The sequence below is a fragment of the Schistocerca americana genome, chromosome 2 (genome assembly GCF_021461395.2).
Source record: "Schistocerca americana isolate TAMUIC-IGC-003095 chromosome 2, iqSchAmer2.1, whole genome shotgun sequence".
Taxonomy (NCBI): Eukaryota; Metazoa; Arthropoda; class Insecta; order Orthoptera; family Acrididae; genus Schistocerca; species Schistocerca americana.
The window spans coordinates 399,668,708-399,688,449 of NC_060120.1; the positions used below are offsets into that span (position 1 = coordinate 399,668,708).

Genomic DNA, 19,742 nt, shown 5'->3' on the forward strand with positions numbered 1-19,742 from the left:
CTACCTCTGACATTTATAACACTGTGGTCAAGCTTTTTATGTAACTTAACCAAGTCTTACTATAATATACTATGCTTGTTACAAAGACTAAAATCATTACCTGAACCTAATTCTTTGCATTTGTGTGAAGTTTGTGGCTTACTGGCAGCACATTTCATCCATAGAACACATGTCATAATTACACTCGTTCTAAATTCTGGTCCTGATGGTCCATCTGGTGCCGACTGGCCACCATCTCATCTTATCCCTTATGGCATCCTCTTGATGCAGTATGGTCAAGGGGTCAATACACTATTTTTCCAGCCGTTGTTGACTTCCCAGATCTCAAACCTGAAGTCTCAGAAAGCTGAGTGCACCATGTGACAGTCCTCCCACCAGTGCAAAATTCCTGTCAGTACCAGGAATTGAACCTGGGTCCTCTCCATGGTAGTCAGACATACTGACCTCTCAGCTATATCGGTTAAAGGTTGTAATAAATAGGTCAGAATTTCTACAGTGTCATAAGTTATCATTACAGACTTATAAACCTTGGTTTGATAACTTGAAAGGGCTTAGCTGCCCTTGTCATTTTGTCAGAGTACATGAGTACATTCACAGGATGGATGGCAGATTGAAGCATTGAGTACGACACAATATTATTCTGGTTAGTTCTCAGCAGCTCTGTCAACATTGATGCAAGGTGGATTTGGTCCTCTGTGTGACAGAAGGACAATTCTTAAACCACACAAAACTTCCCAATCACAATCATTATCATCTGATTCTACTTAAGAATCACCTACTTTTTCAAGGCTGCTATTGTATCTAATATGTTTTGAGACTTGTGCTTGGCATAGCTGCCATCATACCTGTACTGAATGCATTTACTGTCACAGAATTGGGCATATCCACAATGTCTGCCAGGTGGTAAAATGAAAATGCTCTGTATCTAATATGCATCTGATTTCATCTCCTTTGAATCCAGCATCAGGGACAGCACATAATTTATTTATTACATTGCATATTAAGAAATGATGATAAGCATAGAACCAAATGAAAGCAGAATGTAGAGATTATGTGGTAAATAGTGTTGTGTTGTCCATATCACATATGACAGATCCATACCCTTCCAAGTTTTGAAAAGATCTTTGTCAAGAATTGTCAGATTTATTTGCCCCCAGATTGGTTTGTGCTTCATCACTACACATCTCTTTCCTTCCCTTAGCAGCCCCATGATTTTTTCAGGCCTGTTTGTAGATACAGTCAAAGTTAAAATGCAATTATTAGTGGATATTTGTGTCAGAAGTAAATTGCATCTGAGTCATAATTTCAAAGCTGCAATAAATTCTTAGAGATGGAAGAAGGAAGGAAGGAAGATTAGATTTAACATCCCATCAACAGCAAGGTCATTAGAGATGGAGCACAAGTTTTGACTGTTTTAAGGAAGGAGAAGGAAATCAGTCATGCCCTTTCAAAGGAACCATCCTGGCATTTGCCTGGAGTCATTTAAGGAAATCACAGAAAACTACATCTGAATGGCTGGACTTGGATCTGAACCATCATCTTCCTGAATGCAAGTCCAGTGTGCTAATCACTGTGCCACTTCACTCAATTAGAGATGGAATCATAACCTCTCTTTGCTTAGAAGATATTTTATTGTGGTGAAACAGTGTGTGTGCTTTTTGCAGAGAGATTTGTCAGACATATATTAACAACTGCCATTTGGTGTTGATCACAGAATTTGGTGATGGTAAATATGATTTTTTAGTTATATAGGTCTAAGTGTTTATTTCTGGATGCAGCCAGTGCACCAGCAATTTTACAGACTTATTCAAACTTTAAGTTGCACCATTCTGCATAAATTACTTGGATATCATTGTTAAGGGCCAAGAAGATATGCAATGGGACTACTGATTAGAAAGTTGATTTTTTTTTTTATTTTTTTTTTGTTCAGTCAGTATTTTCAGTTGAATGAAACAACTAACTGAAACTGATCTCTGCAGCCACATTACCTCTATGACTGTTTCTTATTCAGTCTCCAGGTTTGAATGGTTTTGCTTAATGTCAGATAATTGACTGACAAGTCACTGGTGTTTACATCACTCAGTCTCCAGTTAGGAGTGCCCTTGTATGTATACTTTTTCAGTCTTTTCAATGATATATGAGAGCTGAATAGTATTGTCTACTCATTTAAAGGCAAATAATTTATATTGTTTCAAGAAGAGGAATAAAAAAGTATATTTCCATGAATGAAGTACTTTTAAAATTTTGCATTTATTTATTTAAACACAAAATATCCATACTCCTTTCATTAAATATCAATTTTTGGTAGTTTTAAAAGTTTAATAATTGGTGCTACATTGTACATTTATACCTACATAAGTGAACAATTACTATTGTAATTTAAATTTATTGGGGCTCTGTCTCTCTCTTTCCACTGGTTTGGACCCATCACCAAAATCATCTTTTGGTAAATGGTGAGGTGACATGAACAGAAAGTATAGAACATACTTCTTTGTTTGGTGACTTAATCACCTGCTTTTTAACCATGTAATTTGACCAAGTCAAAAGTATGCTTCATTTTGTGTTAAGGTCTTACTCTAATATATTACGCTTGTTACAAACACTGAAATCATTAACTGACCCCAGTACTTTGCATTTGTGTGAGATCTGTGGCCTACTGACAGCACATTTCATCCATAAAACACATGTGATAATTACCATTGCTCCACATTCTGACCCTGCTGGACCATCTGGTGCTGACTGGCCACCATGTCATCTTATCCTTATGATGAAAAGGTCAATACACTACTTTTCCAGCCATTGTTGACTTCCCATATCTCAATGCATCAATGCATGAGGTGCACTTACTTGTGTGTGTGTGTGTGTGTGTGTGTGTGTGTGTGTGTGTGTAGGTGTCCTTTCCTGAAGAAGGCTTCAGCTGTGCCTGTCTGCAGCTCAACAGTGCTTAGCAATATATACTTTTCATAATATTGTTAATATTCCTACCTGGAGTTTCCACTGGTTTACTTTCATGAAATGACACTGTAGTGAAGCTAGGATATTACATTTCACCTGCATAATTTTCACATACTTAGTGTAATGTCTGCATTTCCATGTAATTTATCAGCACTGCCACAGACCTATGAAAAGAGCAGATTATCTTCCCTGGTTAGTCTTATAAAACAAAATCTTGAACTAAATGTGTAGAATCTCACAATATAATGAAAAGGATTGTTGCTACTCCCCATATAATGGAGATGCTGAGTCGAACAAAGGCATAACAAAAAGACTGTCAGAAAGTTAATTTTTGACCAACAAGGCCTCTCTCAAAAATAGACAAAACACTCTCTCTCTCTCTCTCTCTCTCTCTCTCTCTCTCTCTCTCTCTCTCACACACACACACACACACACACACACACACACACACACACACACACACACACCTCCAGCCCCAGCTGCCATCAGACATTGTGGCCATGTGTGTGTGTGTGTGTGTGTGTGTGTGAGTGTGTGTGTGTGTGTGTGTGTGTGTGTGTGTGTGTTTGTGATTTTGGCCTATTTTTGAGGAAGACCTTGTTGGCCAAAAGCTAACTTTCCTACGATCTTTTTGTTGTGCCTCTCTACAACTCAGCATCTCCGCTATATAGTGAGCAACAACTATAAGTTTCATTATATTGTTATATTCCATCCCGAATTTTCCACTGTTTGAGTAGAGTCTAAAGTTCCATAATTTGTAATGTACTGGTAATAAATTTTGTCACTGTAACTAGTTTTTAAACAGAATACTAGACTAATAGCTTGGAGTGAAAAAATATTAAAATGGAATATCTTGTTAATTGGGTCTACTTCTTGTACTTTGATTATAATTATTTCCCTTTTCCTTATATGTATCTCTGTATACTGTCATCACAGAATTTTTATGACCTTGTGGCATTTCTGAAATCCGTAGAAAGATAGTATAGCATTTCCTGTTATGAGTATATCACTTCGTGCACAAGTCTGCATCAGTTGTTGTTCCATAATTGATATACTCATTGTCATTAGTGTACTTACTTTTAACTCACTGTCAGAAAATGCTGCACACCAAGGAGAAACTGCAACCAGATTCCATGCTTTGTCATACCGACACATGTCATATATTGTAGATATATCATCTGTAACAAAATGTTGTGATTTATTTAATCTGAATTTGTATGTTGCTATTAAAAAAATTGAAATGCATTAATGATATTTTACCATATTTCAGTTGATAACGAAACCCCAGTCTCTTGCTAACGTTAGCTATCACTTCCTCCATCCATGGCCCCTCTTCAAACAGTGTTTGTTCAATTTTTGCATCAGGGTTATCATCTACCATTGTTTTCCATGCATTGCAGGTGTCATATGGCTAGAAGAAAATTATGTCTGTCATTTGTGGAGTAGGTAATACAGAACAGCAAAAAACTTAATATTTAGGTCATAGCATCTGTGTTTCACTAGTGAATAAAATGTTGCCAATTTTAAAGGTATACAGCAATCTTTTATAATAAATGAAACTCTTACATCCTTGTTTGTTGCTCAACATATGTCTATGGTGGTTAAATGGTGAATTAAAGCAATTTACTTTTGATAAAAGTGGTCTGTCTGAAACTATATTTCAGATGATTTATACATAATTAATGTAGTTTACTGCAGATGCCCTGTCTATTGGTGGTGAGCAAGCTCTTGCTCAGTACACAGAAAGTGTTACTAAGAAAGATCTTCGAGCCAGGCATTGCCCCTTTCCCCCTCCCCCCCCCCCCCTCGCATATGCCCCTAATCTTCTGAACACCCCCAGCAACCATGAAAGCCATGGCTTTGACTACTTCTCATTTTCCTCAGAAATTGTATTATGTGATGCTAAAAGAAAAAGGACTAACATTATTCAATCAAAAGTACATAACACTGGAATACTCTCCAACTGAGCTGTATCAGAGTGCCAGGATTACAAACCTGTTTTCCGTGACAGTTTCAGTCACTAAAGGATGTCTTGTCTACAACCAATATGTTGCATAGAATTACAATATTTTTTTTTATATTTTGAAAATAAAGTCAGTATCAGAAAGAAGAAAGTTACAGCTATGGAATAATTTGATTAAAAAAAACTGAGCTTTGGCGCATAGTCAAGTTTGTCATCCACACTCCACTTGCATGTTTTCTAATGTCACCTATCCACCATCCATTACGTCTCCATCATGGTTCAGATTCAGATTCAGATTCTTTACTGGTCATTCAGCATTATTACATGCAATAGACTTCATCAGTTCACTTAACCTATTAATTTTACAAAATAAATTTTTACATATTTAAGTTGATATTGGGCATTTCTAAAAATTCTTCTAATGAATAGAATGGATTAGTTAACAAGAAGTTATGAACATTGTTTTTAAATAATTTGTCAGGCTTGATTGACCCATTTTTAGACAATTTGTTATATATTTTAATTGCCATATACTTATGACTATTGTTAGTTTTAGCTAATCTATTTTGTGGCAACAACAGAGAAGTACATGTTCTTGTATAGTAGTCATGCCTTTCATTTGTTACACTTAAATTAGGTAGTTCAGCAAGTATGTAGTTAACACTGTCAAGAATATATAAATTAATAACTGTTAAAATTCTATATTTAATGAACAATGGTTTACAATGTGTTCTATTATCTACCTTAGCCATTACTCTGATTGCTTTCTTCTGGATCACCATAATTTCATTTATTTTTCTGCTGTTTCCCCAGAGTATTAACCCATACCTTAAAACAGATTGAAAAAAGGCAAAGTACGCTGTCCTTTCGTACTCAAATGTCACACAACACATCAGTCTCTTCAACAAATATATAACTCTTGACAACCTAACCACTATGTGATCAACATGGGAGTTCCATGTTACACTGTTGTCAAGTACAATACCTAAAAACTTTGCCTTTTGTTTTTCTATTTTTGTAGTCTTTGATAGACTGAACCACATATTCTGGGTCTTTTCCTCATTTAATAGCAGACCATTGGCATTAAACCATGATGTTGCATTTTCTTTTGCCAATTTCATATCACTTACAAGGTTATCAAGTACATGGTTTACAGATAGAAAAGTTGTGTCATCTGCATACATATATGTCTTTACATCTATATTTTCTGGTAAGTCATTTATGTGTACAAGGAAAAGAAGTGGTCCCAATTTAGATCCCTGTGGCACTCCATGTTGAACCTCGAGTATGTTTGACAGATGACTTCCTGAACTCACCACCTGTTTCCTTTTATTGAGGTATGATTTGATGAGTTTTAAACTTTTATCGCACTTTCCATAGTACTCAAGTTTAGAGAGCAGAAGTGCATGGTCAACACAGTCAAAAGCTTTGCTCAGATCACATAAGGTTACCTGTGTGTGCGCATGGTCCTCAAATGCTGCTAGAATGTCTCTGACTAAGAGCTCTATGGCATGTATAGCTGACCTTCCTTTTCTGTAACCAAACTGTGATGCACTTAACATATCATTTAGTTCTAGGTACTCATACATCTGCTTATGTATTATGCCTTCAAAGACTTTTCCTAGTGCTGGAATTACTGAAATTGGTCTGTAGTTTGCAGTATCTGATTTGACACCCTTCTTAAAGAGTGGAGTTACCTTGGATAGTTTGAGAGGATCAGGAAAAAACCCTTCTATGAGACACAGGTTTATAGAATATGTTAATGGTGCTGCAATGTAATGTATGATTTCTTTCAATAGATTGTTTGACATATTAAAAATATCTGTACTGTATGAATTTTTCATTTCTTTGACTATTTTAAGAACTTCATGTTGGTGTACCTCCTTGAAGGGTTTCAATGATGATCTGGCCCTATTATGATTTAGGTTTGCTCTCTCAAGATAATCTATACATGTTACATTGGGTTTACTGATCAGCTTTTTCATATCACCAGCACAGCTTACAAAATATTTATTGAATGTATCTGCTGGTATTTGGACTGTCTTGTCGAAGTTTCTGACTTCACCTTTAACAGTATTAATTACTGACCAGGTTGTTTTGCATTTGTTTTTACTATTTTGTATGAAATTTGTGTTGTATCTTTGTTTCACCAATTGCAACTCTTTCTTATACAGTTTCTTAATGTTTTTTTTAGATCCTTAATTTCATTAAAATTGTTTACTTTGGCAAGGTGCTTCAACAGCAGTAGCTTATTTTTTAGATTCTCCAATTCTTTGGTGTACCAAAATTTACCCTTTCTTGTTTTATGGTATTTCTTTTGAGCAAGATGGGCTTTTAAAATACCTGTTAAGTAATTGTGGAATGTTCCATAAACTGTTGGGGCACTGGAAACACAGTTTTGAAATAATTTGTCCCAGTTTGTTATGCTCAGCTGGTGTGTTAGTTTTATGAGATTGTGTTTTGTTAATATTAAGGTATTAGATTTTGTTAACTTTTGTGCAGCCTTGCTCTCATCCCCTTTTATAAAATGTCTTAACTCTACTGTTAACATGGAGTGGTCTGAGAAAACAAATTCCTTTACCTTGGTGGAGTAGATATCACGAGCACAGTTGACAAAAGCATTATCCAAGCACGCTTGTAGTCTTGTTGGTTCTGAATTTACATGATGGAAGTTGTGCTGCCTTAGCACATTCAGTAACTTACTTGGACTAGTTTTGTTACATGTTACATCAAAGCTTGAATTAAAGTCTCCCCCAATTACAGTTACATACTGTTTCCATTTCGTTATGTAGCAGAGTACACGGTCAAAATTATCTAAAAAAGTTTTATCATCTGAGTCAAGGGAATGGTAGATACTTACTATGATAAGTTTCATTATATCACATATTATCCCAGTAATTTCAAAGTGTTTCTCTACACATGCCCAACTAAGATCTAGTTCTCTACACTCTATTTCATTTGAAACATAGACAACAGTACCACCATTACGGTACTGAGATCTGCAAAAACTGTTTCCATGTTTATAACCTTCTGGTACATAGTACTGTATTTGTTCTGGTTTAAGCCAATGTTCTGATAGACATAAGAAAGAATACTTATTCTGTGGCAATGACTCCTCCAGAATTTCAACTTTATTTCAAGACCCTGAATGTTTAAAAATAGTATGTTGTTGTGACTTATCTGCGAGTTAGCAGGCTGGTTTTTCTCATTTTTATTTTCTTCTTGGCTTGAAACCGTAAAAAATTATCCCTGAATGACACAGATGTATTTTTCCTTTGTCTCCTCCTTAAGCATTGCTGTGTTGCTGCTCCAGTCGTTGTTGGTTCTGCTGCTGTTGCTGCTTCTGCTGATAATGATGGTGCTGCTGCTGTTTCACTTATTTCTGGTGTTTGTTGTTCCACAACTGCTGTGCCTTTCTGTGAATTATTAACATTTGGAGTGTTCACTTGCATTAATAAAATTTCACATTTGTCTTGGAGAGGTGTAGCTTCACTGACATCAGATTTCACATTGGAGTCTACAGGTAACACACACTTCCTGTGCATGAGAGGTATGACTTTTCTATCATCACACTGCACATTTGAGATTTTATTTACAAGTTCTAAAATTTTTGTTACTATTACATTTTTTCCAAGTACATTCAGATGAGAACCATGTGTTGTGTGAAATCTTTTCCCTAAATTGCTGATGTTCACGAATGTTACATTTTCAAACCACTTGCAAATATTTTGCATTTCTTTATTTGCAGTTTCAATTTCTTTATTTAAACAGGACCATTCTATCAAGTCGTAATGGTGTAGCACTGAAAAGACAATAACATTTGTTCCTCTCAGCTCATATAGTTTTCTTTTTGTTCCTAGCTATATCATTTGATCCCGCCAGGGAGATGGAAAAGTCCTTTTTGCTCAATGAGGAAATTTTTTCTTTACTCATTGACGTAGCAGCACTGAATTTTGCTCCAGGTTTTATTGTACAGTTAAAATTAAAATTCTGACTACTTGTACGCCCAAATTCAGTGGCTATATTTCGTCCTTGGCTGTCGGCATACAGTTCAGTTTTACCGGTACTTGCTGTTCCAAGATTACCTCTTTTCTGCCTACCTTTGCAGTAAGCGAAGTCTTGTTTGGCACTATTTATTATGTCTTTTTTGCTAACACATGTCGATATTGTCTCAGTAGAGCAGCTTAGCGGTGGAAGATTTTTCGTGAGCACTTTCGCATATGATCTTTTACTTAACTGCTGCTGAAATATTCCATGTTTTGCCTTATTCACAAAGTCGTTTGGTTTTCCACTTGGTACACTCACACTGTTAACTTCACTGTCACAATCTGTAGTCTAAAGAGCTTGAAAGTAATTTTCGTTCACTACATTTATGTTTCTTTCATCGTTTCCTGTATCTTGTATTATCTGTTTGCGTCTTTTGTACTTCACTTCCGTCCAATTCTCCAACATATTCGTACTTTCATGGCGCGAGTTTTTTATGTTCCGTTCCCTTTTTTCTTCTTTAAGTTTCTTGATATCCATCTTCAAGGAACTGATAATAAATTGTAAACTAGACACCCATACACTGAGCTTTGTAATTTCATCCTTACAACTGTCACAATTTTTCTTTTTCACGGAAAAATTCACACTTTTTCTCAGAGAAGCACAATGAATTTTTACACTAGCCGCCATCTTTCCTTATCTCCTGGAATCCAGCAAATACCTTCCTTGATCTAAGATCTGTTCACCTATCTGCATTTCATGCCCATTTCCATTTCATTTTCTTTATGGTCGTAATTAGATCTGGCTCTCTATACTGACTCCTGTTCCACTTGTTTGTTTTTCTGTCTCTCCTGACAACTTCCAACATGCAACTCTCTACATCTACAGCTACATCCTACATCCACTTACTGGAAACCACCATGAAATGCAAGTCAGAGACTACTTCCCACTGACCATGTATTAAGGTTTCTTCTTGTTCCATTTTAATGCTGAGTGCAGGGAGAATAACTGATTAAATGCTTCTGTGTTTGCTAAAATTAGTGTAATCTTGTCTCTGTGGCTCTTATGGGAGTGATACATAGAGGGTTGTAGTCTGTTTCTTGACTCCCCACTTAAACCTCTGTAAGTAGACTTTCACATGATAGACAGCATCTACCAGTTCTGGTTTTTCAGAACTTCCATGACATTCTCCCTTGGGTCTAACAAACATGTTCATGCTGCTCTTCTTTGTATACATTAAATGTTCCCCATTAGTCTTATTTGGCATGTGTCTCCACACACTTGAGGAATATTCAAGGATGGGTTGTGTGTCTCCTGTTGCAAGTGATCTGCTTTGCACATTAACTGCATTTTCCTAGTATCCTGTCAACAAACTGAAGTCTGCTACCTGGTTTACCTATGGTTCAGCCTATGTGGTCATTCCACTATGTATCCCCACAAATTTGTACACTGAAGGATATATAAGAACTGATTGATTCCAGTTGTGACATTCTCACTGAGTGACCTTCAGTTTTAGATTTGTTTCACATTATCAGTTCACAAAACTTTTATCCATTATGGATGAGGAGTGGGCTCCAGAAGATGTGGGGATCTTGTAAAATATGACTTCTTTATCCTGATGTCCAGTAGCACAGCACTTCCTGAGCACATTAAGGCAGGTTTCCTTCACCAAGGCATGTGGCTTTATGTTCCCAACAGAAAGTGCTGCTTGAAATGACAGTGCTTTTGGCATACTACTCTTGGGTGTAAGGGAGAAGCCACTTGTGACAAATGTGGTAAGGCCATCCGTGAAGAACTCACATGTTCTTCACCTCTGAAGTGTGTAAATTGCTCTGGGGCTCACCCTGTCTGGAGTCAGGATTTCAGCATATACCTTGAATAATGGAAGATACAAGAGCTTAAGATTATGAAGCATATCCCATATGGTGATGCCAAAAAGAAGTAAAAAGTCATGCTGTCCCCATTGGTCACTACCTTCTTTGCTTCAGTTACGAAACAGCCAGTGCAGAAGATCAATGCCGTTACACAAAGAGAGGTTGCTAGTGTCAGCACTAAGACCTGCATTTGTCGATGCACTTGTTTTGCAGCAATTATTTCACCACCTGTACCTCCATCAGAACATCAGAAAAGGTGGTGGTTGCTGATGTTGCAGAGCTCCATGCCTCTCTAAAGATTCTGTCTGCTCTGCTGTCCAGTGCTGCCATTACCACAGCCATAGTTGTGGCTTGGAAGCCTACCCAGAGCAAAAAATCAAAGATCAAGCATCCACCGCTGACAGAGTGGATAAGTAAACAGTCCTATGATATCAGTGTCATCCTCTCTGACATTTCCAATGAGTCTTCTCTTTTAGAGCTAATTGATCTCAATTTTGGACCGGGGCAATCACCTCACCCAAAGTCTGAGCATCCTCCCATTATGGACTCCCCTCCACAGCAGAAGGACAGTATAAAAGTACTACTCCCATGATAGATGGCTCCCATCCTACATTGGAATGTTAATGGGTTCAGGACACATGTTGAGCAACTGAAACCCCTAGCATAGGAAAACCACTTGTGCTTGTGTTTGCAGGAAATGCGTTTTAAAGCATCTGATGCCCCTGTACTAAGCAGCTATATGCACTAACAGAAAGATGACCTGACTCAGGAAAAGGCATAGGGAGGGGTAGCTGTGTTTGTCAATAATATGCACTACTCCTTTGCTCTTTCCCTAGTTATTGGTGTGCAAGCAGCTGCAGTTGAAATTCATGCATGTCAGAGGATCACTGTTTGTTCATTGTATTTAACTCCACAACATGCAATAGGCTCTTGTAGATCTTATGGAACAACTCCCCTGACCATTTATCCTAATGGGAGACTTCAAGACCGATCATGTCTTGTGGGGCTTGACCTCTACTTGCCCTTGGGATTGGGTTTTGGAGAACCTCATAATGTCTCACGAGCTGTGCATCCTCAACACAGGTACTCCCAGTCATTTCTGTGCTGCTTCTGGGTCATTCTCAGGCATTGACCTCTCTTCCTGCTCAGCAGCCCTCATGGACTCTGTTCAGTGGAAAGTCACTGATGACCTTCATTCCAGTGACCATTTCCCACTCCATATGCACTTACGATGGGGTGTTATCTGAACAGAAGCCACCAAAATGGATGGCCAGCAGGGCTAACTGGATACTGCTCCACCAGCTTGCTATGTTTGAACATTGCATTGGTGTAAAGGAACACTGCAGTGGTGTCCAGGAATGGGTGTACCACATCACATGAGTGATCCGCCATGCTGCTGAATTATACATTCAAAGTTGTCAGGTCATCTTAGGAGGCAACCTGTCCCTTAGTGGCCTGATGAGTGCCATTCAGCTATCAGGGCAGGTGTGCAGCTCTTTGGCACTTTAAATGTAGCCCAAAAGCAAACAATCTCATAACCTTTAGAGTCGTGAGAGCCGAGGCTCAATGTGTAATTAAGGAGAGAAACTATGGGAATCCATCCAGAGGATTTCCAGTAAACATGGTATGTTACTAATAGGTGCAGTGCTGAAACAGGGGTGTCTCCAAACAACGCCTGAGACATTGTTCTGACACTGGCAAAGCATTTTGCAGCAACTATTGCTGATGCTAGCCAGGATCTGGCGTTTTGACACTACCATGTGACTGCAGAGAGGGGCAAGCTGGACTTCAGATCACACATTTCTAAGTCATACAACTGCCCTTTTGCAGTTTGAGAACTGGAATCTAAACTGTCTGAGACTCCTGATACTGCGCCCAGTCAAGACCAAATCCAATACAGCATGCTTCAACATTTGCCAGCAGAATCAAAGGAACTCCTCCTTGAATGTTTTAATCATATATGACAGACATGCAACTTTCCCATCTTGTGGAGAGAGAATATTCTGATACCTCTCCTGAACCCAGGAAAGGGACATACACGTCCCAGTAGTTAGCGTAATATCGCATTAATGAGTTGCATAAGAAAGATCCTGGAGTGAATGGTTAACCAACATTTTATCTGGTTGTTAGAGACCAGACAACTCCTTAGCTGCTTTCAGTGCAGATCCTGGAGATTTTGGTCCACTGTCGACAACCTGACCCTACTAGTGGCAGCCATTCAGCAGGCTTTCCTGTGTAAACATCAGTGTCTTACTGTATTCTTTGATATCAGTAAGGTGTATGACACTACTTGGAAACACAGTGTTCTCATGCAACTCCAATGATGGGGCTTTCATGGCTACCTCCCCATCTTCATACAGTCCTTCCTGCCTAAGCACTTTTTTAGGTCCCAAGTTGGTGACGTTCCATCAGATCATTCTGAGTAGAAGAATAATGTAGCTTAGGGCAGTGTTTCAAGTTTTACCCTGTTTGCCATGGCCACAAACAGTATCTCTGCTACTGTAAGGAGTACTTTACAGCACTCCTTATTTGTGGACAATTTTGCAGTTTTCTGTTTCTCCTCCAGTTTTGGAACAGTGATCTGTCAATCGCAACTTATGGTGTGGGAGTTGGAGGAGTGGGCTGCGAAGACAGGTTTTCAGTTTTCTGCAGATAAGCATGTGTGCTTGTTTGTTTTAATCATCCTCATCACATTTTTGATTCGTCTGATTTGCATATGAGAGACACCATTCTACATTTTAAAGACTCAGTGAGGTTTCTGGGCTTCATTTTCAACTTCAAACTGTCATGGTTACCACACCTGAGAGACCTGAAAGCCAGAACAAGGCACTGAATATCATACAAAGCCTTGGCCACAGGTCTTTGGGAGGATACAGGGTGTGTCTGCTCCAGTTTTGTAGGGCTTTTGTGCATTCACACCCAGACTATGGAGGCACAGTGGGGTCAGCAAGGCCATCTTACCTGAAGATTGCTGATGCTATCCATTGGGGGGGGGGGAGAGATTAGGCTGACCACGGTTGCTTATAGGACCAGCCCCATACCCAGTCTCTTTGCTGAGACTGTGGAATCACCACTCAGCATCCAGTGGTACCTCAGGCATGTAAGTTCCTCACAGCTCCAAATTCACCTGCATAACATACTGTTGTTTGTCTGCCTCTGGAAAGCCTTGTTCCCATTGTCCATGAGCAACAATGGTGTCTGGGATTCACTTTCAGCATGTGCTGAAGTCACTTAGTGTGGAGCACGTGCAACCTCAAATCCAGGTTTTTGATTGCCTGGCACCATTGTTACTGCAGAGGGGCATGGTAATTTTAGGTTTAGTGCACTCCTGCATATGTTTTAATACTTTATTTTATGACATTTTAACTGGGCACCACAACTTTACAGTGGTCTTTACAGATGGGTCAAAACAGGGGGACTCCATTGGTTGTTCTGTTGTTTTCTGTAATCTTGTTCTTGAGGTCTGACTATTTTGAGACTTTATTGTCTTCAATGCAGAATTGTATGTGATCTTGCAGTCACTGAAGCAGATGAGAAGTTCATCAAGTGCTAAATTCCTTACATGTTCCAATTCTCTGAATGCCCTTTACTCTCTACAATACTTGTACCCAGCAGATAAAATAGTCCATAACATCTAGGAAATCCTTATCCAACTACAATGGCTGGGGGAGGAGGTTTGTTTCTGTTGGGTACCAGGACACATGGGTATGGTGGGGAACAAATGGGCAGATGTAGCAGCCAAGGAAATGTGTCATGATGCTCAAATGTTTCAGTGTGCCATTCCCCTACGTGCTATCTCCTTGCTGCTGAGGTACAGAGTCATGCATCAATGGGAAGACAAGTAGCTGGAAGTGACAGATAATAAGCTGCATCTAGTAAAAGCCACCACGTGGCCATGGCATACCTCCTTTCAACCATGAAGATCAGATGAAGTCCTTCTTACTTGTATACACATAGCTTCTTGCTCCGGCACAATGACGCTCCAATGTGCAGTGCTTGTTGCATGCAGATCACTGTGGCCACACATTACTAGACTGCGTTTTATTTTTGAATCAGGGGGCTGCAGCAGCCCTCTATTTTAAGTGTCATTGAAACAAATGTGGCAAAACTTTTAAGGATTTGTGATTTGTCCAACTTGTTTCCAAAAATTTTAGGGAAATGTTCTCATTGTGTTAACAGGGGTGACTGGCCACTCATGTTTTTTGTAAGTGGTCTGCTGGTCACATATCCTTGGGTTGTTGTTTTACCTCTTCTGTCAGTTTACTTTTGCTTTAATCCCTGGTGCAGTATCTTTCACTCTTTTTCCCTTTGTCTTAAAGCTTGTGAGACGGAGTGATTGTGTGAGTGAATGTGAGTGCGGTGGGAGTGAGTGCGTGGAGTTATATTGTAGGTTCCATTCTTACTGCGTGCAACAATTTTCAATGTTAGCACTTTAATTCACATTTGTGTCATGGTGCCGAAAACCTTGCCACTGACTGCCCATAAAGTCAAAACATGCACACACACGCGCGCGCACACACACACACACACACACATATTTATGAGACTGGTGGTATTCTTTTCTGCAATTTTAAGATCTGATCTTAAGTTTTTCACCATTTCTTACTATCACAACTTATTTTCTATTTACCTAAATAGCTACACAGATCACTTACCTTCAACAGTGTGTCATTTTCCAGAGGGGTAGGAAAATATACTCCTTGACTTGAACCAAATAATCCTTCAGCAAATTTTTCTGCACTTGCTTGGGTTCTCTGGGTATTGGTGTAGCGAAACTAGTGGCAAACAAATTATAGTAAGTAACTGTTATTCAGTGAGATTACCGCTAGTCAAAAAGTATGCATATTTTTATTTTACCAGAAGACATAATAATATTAAAACAGTGCACTTTTATCAACCTTGCTATGCAAACATTTTGTATTGTTACATAGTAAGGTGACATAGTTTCTGAGATTCACAGCATTTGGTGTATTTGCACAAACTACTAAATACAGCACCAAGTAGTTTAACAATAACAGAAAATGGACCATACTTATTAATTTGATCACATTTGAGTATCACTCTTAAGAATAAGTGTCTCCAAAACTAAGGCATTTCTGAAGAAGAGAAATTTGCTAACATCAAATAGGTATCTGAGTGTTTGGAAATGTTTTCTGAAAGTTTTTGTATGGGGTCTGTGGAAGTGACACATGACCAAAAACATTTTTGACTACAGGTTTTTGAAATGTGGTGCTTTGGAAGAATGCTGAAGATTAGCTGGGTAGATCACATACCTGATGAAAAAGTATGTGGCAAAGAGCACCATAAATATCGATATTTGTTCAGTGCGTAAGTGTGCTATCTTTGAGGAGAGGGCTTTGGGCAGGATGTTGGACGCTAACGGCAGATAGCCTCCGGACTTGTATCTGTGTAGAAGCTAAGTGTGAATAAATCTGTATCTGAGAGAATTCTAGTTCTTTACCTACAACTATTCCGTGCCCTCAGCGCCACGGCTTTGCCCGTCCGCCACTGCCTGCTCCGCTTCATGGACATCTGACTGCCGCACCACGTATTGCAGTAGTCACTAATGGCACAGTTTATCGGTTACGTCTAACCGATGGGCCGCCCATTCGCAACGCCCACGCCGCCTCAAGCCCTAATTTATGAAAATTGCAAAAGAACAATTGGATGATCTATTACAAAAGGGAGTAATTGAACCTTATTCCGGTTGCTGGGCTAGTCCTATCCTGTTTGACCAACAGAAAGACGGTACTTGGCGTATGGTCGGAGACTATAGGCGTTTAAATGCCCGCACCATCATTGATAAATATCCAGTCCCGCACATTGCAGACTTCAATCATGCGCTCACAGGTGCAAAGTACTTCTCTGTTTTGGACTGTAAGCACGCATTTCATCAGATTCCTATAGCTCCGGAGGATATTGAAAAGACTGCCATAACCACTCCCTACAGGCTGTTCCAATACAAATTTATGCCGTTTGGGTTGAAAAACGTCCCCCAAACGTGGCAGCGTTTCATCAATCAAACTTTATCCCATCTAGACTTTTGTTTCGTATACATGGACGACATATTGGTTTTTGCTTCTACTTTGGAACAGAGTGAGGAGTGTGTTCAAGTCGTGACAGATATTTTAGCAGCCGCTGGTATTGAACTGAACAATAAAAAGACTCAATTGCTCCAGTCATCCGTCACATTCCTAAGTTATGTTGTGTCATCGGACGGTCTGACACCACCACAGGACAAGATCAAGCCTGTTCTCGAGATGCTACGCCCTCAGACCTATAGGGAATTATGCAGGTTCATCAGAACAGTTAATTATTACCAAAAACATTTGGCAGCCGCTTCTGCGGTGCAGGCTCCTCTCACAGATGCTCTCGCTGGCCCACAAACTTCTGGCACCCGCAAGGTACCATGGACACCAGACATGGCCAAGGAATTTAACGAACTCAAACAGCTGTTGGCCTCCGCTGTCACTATTGCTGACCCACGTGCGGACGCCACAATGTTTATCACTACTGACGCTAGTGACAATGCTATCGGTGCAGTACTGAGTCAGACATACAACGATGTTACGACCCCCCAGCAGTTTTTCTCAAAAAAGCTAAACAACGCGCAGAAGAAATACTCAGCGTTCGGCAGAGAATTACTTGCAGTTTATGAGGCCATAACACACTTCAGAACTGATGTTGAGGGACGAGATTTCTATGTGCTCACTGATCACAAGCCGTTGGTTCCTGCCATAAAAAATCCTGCGGCTGATCCGCCCCCACGACGCTTTTGTCACATTGATTACATCTTGCAATTTACAAATGACATTCGCTACATCCGAGGAGTGGACAATGTGGTTGCTGATTTTCTCTTGCGTGTTGGTGCTGTCACAACCTTAATTGACTTAACGGACCTACCTCGGTTGCAATCGGCAGACCCCGATACCATGCAGTTAATTTCGGACCACAGTTCCTCTCTCCAACCGGTACGCCCTACTTTCCCTGGCATATCTGACTTAGTGTGGTGTGATGAATCGACTGGTACATTGCGGCCATTCATTCCTAAGCCCCTTCAACGCCAGGTCTTTGACAAACTACACACATTAGCACACCTCAGTGTCAAAGCTTCCACCTGTCTGGTAGCTGAACGGTTTGTCTGGAGAGACATGCGCCGCGACTGTCAGTCTTGGGCAAGGGCATGCATGTTGTGTCAACAGAACAAAGTTTCCAGGCACACTTCCCCACCCCTTGGCTGTTTTGCCCAACCGCCAGGCCGGTTTCACCATGTTCATGTCGACCTCGTAGACCCTTTGCCCCCCTCCGAGGGTTTCCGTTACTTGTTTAGAGCTATTGACAGGATGACTCAGTGGGCTGAGGCTGTGCTTATTCTGAACATTACCTCTGAGACAGTAAGTCAAGCATTCTTAGATTCATGGATCTCTAGATTTGGCTCACCTGTTTACCTCACCACTGACCAGGGGCGACAATTCGAGTCTTCAGTTTTCTCTGACTTATGTAAAATGTGTGGTATTGTCAAAATTCATACTTCTGCATACCACCCCCAAAGCAATGGGCTTGTTGAGTGATGGAATCACACCTTAAAGTCTGCCCTGGGTTGCCATGACTCACTATGGACAGAGGCACTGCCCTTCGTGCTTCTTGGCCTTCGTGCGACTTTCAAGGAAGACCTCAAGGGTTCCGTAGCCGAGTTTGTGTATGGCCAATCCCTGGTTTTGCCTGCAGAATTAGTCACTCCCACCCCACTTCCACGGCCCTCTGAACTCCCTTCACTTCTCGAGCGGGTGCGCTTGCACTGCAGCAAAATTCAGCCGCCACCTCCGGCTGCTCATACACCTCCGCGCGTGTACGTACCACGCGCTCTAGACTCTTGTGAGTACGTGTTTCTCAGAGATGACTCAGTCAAAGCCCCGCTTCAGTCGCCCTACACAGGTCCTTACAAGGTCGTCAAATGCTCTGAGAATAACATGGATCTCCTCATAAAAGACTCTGTAACCACGGTCTCACTCAACCGAGTGAAACCAGCTTTCATTGAGCCTCAGGTGAACCTCCCTATTTCTGCCCCTATTTCTCCCACTCCTGCTTTGAGCGGCCATCCATCTTCCCATACCATGCATTCGGGTATTGATTCTCCACAGCGTGCTTCTCTGCCAAGCACTGCTCCTTCTCTGCGTTCATCTAATTCGAGTGGCCAATCTTTTCGGGGCTTCACTCCTCACAGCCCTCGCGGTTGAACTGCCAACCACTCGGATTCTACCATTGTGTTACCATCTTTGTGTGACAGCTCTTTGTTACACCATTCAATCCATGCTGGCTCCTCGTTGCCTTCGGTCACGCTCCCTCGTCTGTCAGCTGATCGCCCGAGGTTGTCTTCTGCGCAGTCCACTGCACCTGCCACCCCCCTCTTAGCAGATGCTTCCCCCTGCCACGGCTTTCCCACACCTCCCTGCCTCCCTACCATTGCTCGTACAGGTGCCACCCAAGAATTCACAACACATGTGCACCCTGATGACATACATAAATTATCTGTTGTCGTAGATGGCGATACGGTGTGTGTGGTACTCGTGTGTGACAATGTTGAGGGAGGAAGTGCAGAATCTCGTGTGGTAACCGCTTTAAATTGAGCAGAAGTGCTGTGTGTGGCAATTTGTGTGCCTTTGTTAGGCCTTCTGGCAAGGTGATTCTCCGCCTGCCGGCTGGCGAAGTGCTACACCTCCACTCCAGGACGGGACATTGTCTTCAGCCGCCGGTGTCGCTTCCTGACTTCGCCGTTGACGTACCGGGTTTCACCCCCCCAGTCGACTGCTTCCGCCTGACGCAGAAGAGCTGTATGTTACCTTCCTAACTTCTCACCCCCCCCCCCCCTCCCCATTCACACGGACGTACTCCATACTGTGCGGGGGGGGGGGGGGGGGCGGAGGGGGGGGGCTATGTGGCGTAGAGCACCATAAATATCGATATTT

At 40.7% G+C, this 19,742-nt stretch overlaps 1 protein-coding gene across 2 annotated transcripts in view; it reads right to left on the reverse strand.

Annotated features, from left to right (window-relative positions):
• LOC124594986 (multiple inositol polyphosphate phosphatase 1) overlaps positions 1–19,742 on the reverse strand; it is a 299,958-nt gene that overhangs the window by 39,334 nt on the left and 240,882 nt on the right. For both annotated transcript variants that reach the window (XM_047133524.1, XM_047133525.1), the window contains exons 5-7: positions 15,432–15,551; positions 4,216–4,366; positions 4,033–4,133 (exon numbers count right to left, since the gene is read on the reverse strand). In XM_047133524.1, the coding sequence (XP_046989480.1) occupies positions 4,033–4,133; positions 4,216–4,366; positions 15,432–15,551 (372 nt within the window). The remainder of the gene's footprint in view (positions 1–4,032; positions 4,134–4,215; positions 4,367–15,431; positions 15,552–19,742) is intronic.